Genomic DNA, 6000 nt, shown 5'->3' with positions numbered 1-6000 from the left:
TCGCTTTGAGAACACTGTCCCACCATCTTGTCCTCTGCCATCCCCTTCTCCTTGTGCCCTCCATCTTTCCCAACATCAGGGTCTTTTCCAGGGAGTCTTCTCTTCTCATGAGGTGGCCAAAATATTGGAGCCTCAGCTTCAGGATCTGTCCTTCCAGTGAGCACTCAGGGCTGATTTCCTTCAGAATGGATCATTTTGATCTTCTTGCAGTCCATGGGACTCTCCAGAGTCTCCTCCAGCACCAGAATTCAGAAGCATCCATTCTTTGGCGATCAGCCTTCTTTATGGTCCAGCTCTCGCTTCCATACATCACTACTGGGAAAACCATGGCTTTAACTATATGGACCTTCCTGCTATTACAGGCGTATATATCCTCTCAAGGCAACTGCTGTTGCCATTCTGCTGAAGCTGAGCTGGTTGGGGTCTGGTCAGACTCCCTGGGGACCATACATACCCCACTTTGGGGGTGCAATTAAATGCAATAAGAAAATGCAAATAAAAGAGAGCAACACAGCTGCCTGGGTCAAGGAGCAGCTGTGGGGGCAGGAGCAAAGTGGGCAGGAATCTGCCCTTTGACCTTGGGCTGGTTAATACGAGTCTCAGCCTAAGTCACCTCACAGGGTTGTTGGGAGGATAAAATGGGTGCTGCTGGGTCTGAATTCCTTGGAAGAAAAGTGGGAACAGAAACAAAAACCTTCCTGTTTAAGTTACAGATAGGTAGCCTGTTGGTCTGCCATAGTCAAAATAAAAAAAATTCCTTCCAGTAGCACCTTAAAGACCAACTAAGTTAGTTCTTGGTATGAGCTTTCGTGTGCATGCACACTTCTTCAGATACACTGAAACAGAAGTTGCCAGATCCTTCTACATAGTGAGAAGGTGGGGAGGGGTATTACTCAGAAGGGTGGTGGGAATGGGAGATTGGCAGATAGCTGAGATGAGCCTTGGGATGTATCCAAGAAGTGTGCATGCACATGAAAGCTCATCTCAGCTATCTGCCAATCTCCCATTCCCACCACCCTTCTGAGTAATACCCCTCCCCACCTTCTCACTATATAGAAGGATCTGGCAACTTCTGTTTCAGTGTATCTGAAGAAGTGTGCATGCACACGAAAGCTCATACCAATAACTAACTTAGTTGGTCTTTAAGGTGCTACTGGAAGGAATTTTTTTATTCTTCCCGTTTAAGTTCACCGAAATGTTTCGTGCAGCCTAGGATAAGAGCAGAATGTTATTTGGGTGTTATTTTGCACGTGCTCCCGAAACACCAGCTCCTGGGTCGAAGTGCCATATTTCATGATATATCTTTGTGACGCTGCTGTATGTTGAGAGAACTGAGAAAGAGAGAAAAAGCAAGCCTTTCTCTGCTCCAACCAGCCACTCTCGACCTCGACTTTTCCAAGGGGACCCAGGCGTCCTGCCTGCTTCCTCTCGGCGTTCCCTCTAACGCAGCAGCTAGCAGGTCTCATTGTGCCAAGAAGAAAAGAGAAGACGTCGGGGGGAGTCTTTCGCGGTTGGGGTTGGGGGGGGGGAGCGGTTTGGAAAGTTTTTGCTTCTCCGAGGGGCGTGGCCTCTGGCTGCCGGAGGCGGGGCCAAGGCCCGCCCTGCCTATAAGAAGTTCGGAGGGGCCCCTTTACGCTTCCATTCATAAGCTGCGCGCGTGCCTTCCTGCTCCTGTTTGATCTCCAGCCTGTTCCCCAGCGCGGCACCTGCGGCTTCGTCTGCGCTTCCCCGCCGCTTTGGCTCCACTTCTCCCCTTTGGCTGCTGCTCTTGGACGCCGCTCGCCGGGGACTTGGCTCTCTGCAGAGTCTCCGGAGCTCGCCTTCCTCCTCTCCTTGGAGTCCCGGCTACATGGCTCTCCGCCTCCTCTTCTCCGGCTTCCTGGCGCTGCTGTGCGCCCCGCGGGTGAGTGCGCAGCGATCGGATTCCCGCGCGTAAAGAGAGCGCGCAGCCGGACCCGCTGGCAAAACGCGCCGTTTCCTACGCGCGAGGAGGGGTGTAGGACTTAAAGGTGCCTTCACCTCCCGCTCCCGATGCCCGTTTACGGCGATTTTAGGTGACTCCGAGGAGGACCAGGTGGTTTGCTGCGAATAAAGTAGCCCTTGCGCTCGTGTGCGTACAGACACTTGGGTATCGATCTGCCCAAGCTTTGCTGTTGAGTGGGAGACAGACAGGAGTGTCAACTTGGCTCCGCGGCCGTGGGTGCCGTGCAGCGTGCATGGCCCTGGCACCGAAATTTGTGGGTGCCCCGGGCCCCTTAATAGAATTTCGCGGGTGCCCGGGGACCCAGGGAGTAGTTGGTACCCATGGAAAGAGACTGGTCCGTTTGCGTGCGCTCTGGGGAAGAAGGCTGCGTTTGGCGCCCCAGCCTTCAGGTTGCAAACCCCGAGGTCTCAGGCAAGCTGTTCGTAGTAAAAGGAAGGACGTGTCAGATGTCGGGTTTTTCAAGTTTCTAGTCCACATTACAGTGTACAGGTGGGAAATGTGTGCAGCCTTTTGGAAGCCTGCGTATCTCTAGATAGGACTTGCCTAAACAAGTGCTACCATGAAACTTTGGGTCCTTATAATAGCTACTTGTTATTAATTGCATATCCTGCCTTTCTTCCAAGGACCTAAATGGAGTATATATGGCTCCCCCCATTTTATCCTTTCAGCAACTGAGGTAGGTTAGGTTGATGGAGCAAGGTCACGTGGTGAGGGTCATGGCTGAGTGGCCCAGTCCTCATCCAACACTCTTAATTTAAGCAACTGTGGTTGTTACTAAATCCTTCGGAAATAGAGCAGAACAGAAGGAAGTTGTTTGTTTGTTTTTAAAGGAATCTGGTCCTGGGTTGGTAAAGCAAAAGCAACTTGCGTGGAGCACCATCTGCCGTTGTCTTCAGAAGTTTTTTGTACTGTGTTTAAGACAAAGTGATTTTTAATTAGGCTGCTTCCAGACAAGGGTTTCATACTGTAAATGGGTTGTTGCCGTATCGCAAGTGGGTTGTTTGCAACAGGTTTTCTTTGAAAAAGAAGCGCTCAGATTTCAATCAAGATGGAATGAAGAGGTGGGGTGCAGGCTGGTGTTTTATTGATGTACGTACAGTATATGCATTTATCGCTTCCCCCTCACTGTGCAATTCCAGAGGCAGCTCAGTATACCAACTTTTGGGCACACTTTCGGAAAACGCTATTTCCACGAGTGGTGATAATGGATGTCTGGTGAGACTAAGATTCTGACGCAGCAATTGCACAGAGATTAAAAGGGCAAAATCTGGAAATGTCTTCTGTTAGGAAATTTAGGGAATTGTCTGTGCACAGCCCCTTCACCAAAACTGGGATTTGAATTGGAGAGGATGACGGTGTTCTAAAAAGAGAAGTTTTGGGGTTGAAGTTTGCTAAGATTTGGTTGCTGTGTGTGTGTGTCAGTGGTAAAGAGAAGAGCAGTTAAATGAATCGGGATCTTTCTTGAATCAAAGCGCCGTTTTGTCTTTGTTCCCCATGAAAACTTGTTGCTGAATCCTTTGCGAACTGGGTTTTTCTCTTCTGAACTTTTGCCTTTTCAAACCTCCATCCCCCATAGCCAAAAGTTAGGGATGATGGGAGTTCAGCAACAGCCACCACTGTGCTAGACTTAAAAAAAATCTCTAGCTCAGCAATCTGTTTGGGCAGATGAGCGCATGGATGTTCGCTCTTGTGTGCTGTTGGCATGAAATATTGAGGAGGAGTGATAAGCCCCTCGCCTTGGCTACTCCCCTTCTCTGACCTGGCAACGAGGCCCCCGCCTGGTTGCAGAAGGCATTGACCTGAAGGACAGGAATAAAAGAGCAGATGTTTTCTTCCACCTAATGATTGCAACTTTCAGGGTCTGGGTTAGGGGTGTGTGTGTGTGTGAGAGAGAAAGATCTACACATGGAAGTATTAATTTAGTAGTAGATTTCTCGCAGCATTTGTGGCTGTTTGTGGGCGTCCCCAGAAGTCCTCTCTGCCCCATAGCATGGACCTCTATTTGGGATCCACAGATCTGGTTGGCCACTGCAAGAACAGGATACGGGATTAGATGGGCCCTTGGCCTGATCCCACAGGTCTCTTCTAAGGCTTGTTATATAGACATCAGTGCAGTCATGGAATCAGAGTTGGAAGGGACCCCCGAGGGTCATCTAGTCCAAACCCCTCTTGCAGTGCAGGAATCTCAGCTAAAGCATCCATGACAGACGGCCATCCAACCTCTGCTTCAAAACCTCCAGGGTAGGAGAGTCCGCCACCTCCCTTGTTTTTACAGTGGTACCTCAGGTTACATACGCTTCAGGTTACAGACTCCGCTAACCCAGAAATAGTGCTTCAGATTAAGAACTTTGCTTCAGGATGAGAACAGAAATCAGGCTCTGGCAGCGCGGCGGCAGCAGGAGGCCCCTTTAGCTAAAGTGGTGCTTCAGGTTAAGAACAGTTTCAGGTTAAGAACAGACCTCCGGAACGAATTAAATACTTAACCTGAGTTACCACTGTACACTTAAATCTTACACTCTTCCTACCCACCCTGACCTGTGCTCTTTCTTGCCAGGCCATTTGCATTTTAATCTTGCATCGCAATTCCCCCGTCTCCGCTGGACCAGCGTGTAAACACAGTGGTCTTCTTTTTTGACACACACACACACACACACCCTTCTTTACTGTCCTCTTCGTGCGCTTGGTTCTTGCCATGATAAATTAGTCTTTCGGGTGTTTTGGAACTGTGCGTCGTCGTCCCCCACCCCACCCCATCTTTATTACTCCAAAGTTGACCCTTGGTGTTGAAACCTTTTTGTGGCAGTGCTTTGGATCACGGTTGTTAAATGTAGTTTCAGCCTTTCTGATTCAGGACTTTAAATTGTGCTTTTATATCAAATTTCCTTTTCTGCGTATACTGTAATGTTTTACTGTTGCTAAGGCCACTGGCTAATGCAAATAAAGTTTATTTATCTTCTTGGTGTTGAAAAAGCAGGCTCTGGATGCTAGTGTGGTTAGAGTGTCAGACTCGGGCCGGAGACCCGGGTTCAAATCTCCACCCATCCATGCAGCTGACTGGGTGGCCTTGGATCAGTCGCTGTCTCTCAGCACAACCTGCTTCTCAGGGCTGTTGTGGGGATTAAATGGAGAGAGTGAGAACAGTGTGTGCCACCTCAAACTCCTTGAAGGAACGGTCATAGAATCATACAATTGTAGATTTGGAAGTGACCCCAAGGGTCATCAAGTCCAACCCTCTGGAATTCAGGAACGAAGGAGAGATCTAAAATGTACCGTAATAAATAATAAACTACGGCTGCAATTAAGTTTAGGCTTAGGCTGCATTCCTTCTCGCAAACCCTTCCAGGAAAGCACGTACAGTGGTACCTCGGGTTAAGAACTTAATTCATTCCAGAGGTCCGTTCTTAACCTGAAACTGTTCTTAACCTGAAGCACCACTTTAGCTAATGGGGCCTCCCACTGCCGCCGCTGCGCAATTTCTGTTCTCATCCTGAAGCAAAGTTCTTAACCCGAGGTACTATTTCTGGGTTAGCTGAGTCTGTAACCTGAAGCGTCTGTAACCACTGTATAGGCTCAGGTTATTAGCTAGTATTTTTCTTCTTCAATACTGGGGTGTCTTTATAATAAATATAAAGAAATAAACTTTTATTCGTATCCCACCCTCCCCGGCCAAGACCGGGCTCAGAGCTGCTAGCATCATAAAAACAACACAATGTGCATAAAAACAGACATCAATGAATTAAAATGCATCTTAAAATTAATTCAGACAAGTTAAAATCTAGACAGGTGGCAATCATCAGGTTGGAACTGAGAGTGGTTAATACTTGCCAGGACCAACTGTTTCCACTGAGCATACAAGGACCTGTGAGTGGGTTGGGGGCCGCTTTCAGGCTTGTTTTATGCAAAGGGAAGTAAGTCAAACTGCATCCTGCCCAAAGGCCAGGCGGAACAGCTCCGTCTTGCAGGCCCTGCGGAAAGATGTCACAGGGCCCTGGTCTCTTGTGGGAGGAGAGCGTTCC

General features: G+C 48.7%; 1 protein-coding gene across 1 annotated transcript in view; it reads left to right on the top strand.

Moving 5' to 3' along the window:
• Nucleotides 1–1641: 1641 nt before the first annotated feature.
• The window catches only part of DLL3 (delta like canonical Notch ligand 3), a 174357-nt gene continuing 169998 nt past the window's right edge, over nt 1642–6000 (top strand). The window contains exon 1 of the mRNA XM_082231102.1: nt 1642–1903. Coding sequence (XP_082087228.1) covers nt 1850–1903 — 54 coding nt within the window. The 5' untranslated portion in view covers nt 1642–1849. The remainder of the gene's footprint in view (nt 1904–6000) is intronic.

Source organism: Podarcis vaucheri, assembly GCF_965113315.1.
Source record: "Podarcis vaucheri genome assembly, chromosome: 7".
Classification (NCBI taxonomy): domain Eukaryota; kingdom Metazoa; phylum Chordata; class Lepidosauria; order Squamata; family Lacertidae; genus Podarcis; species Podarcis vaucheri.
Note: the sequence above shows the minus strand (reverse complement) of the source record. Positions and strands in the feature narration are given on the sequence as shown.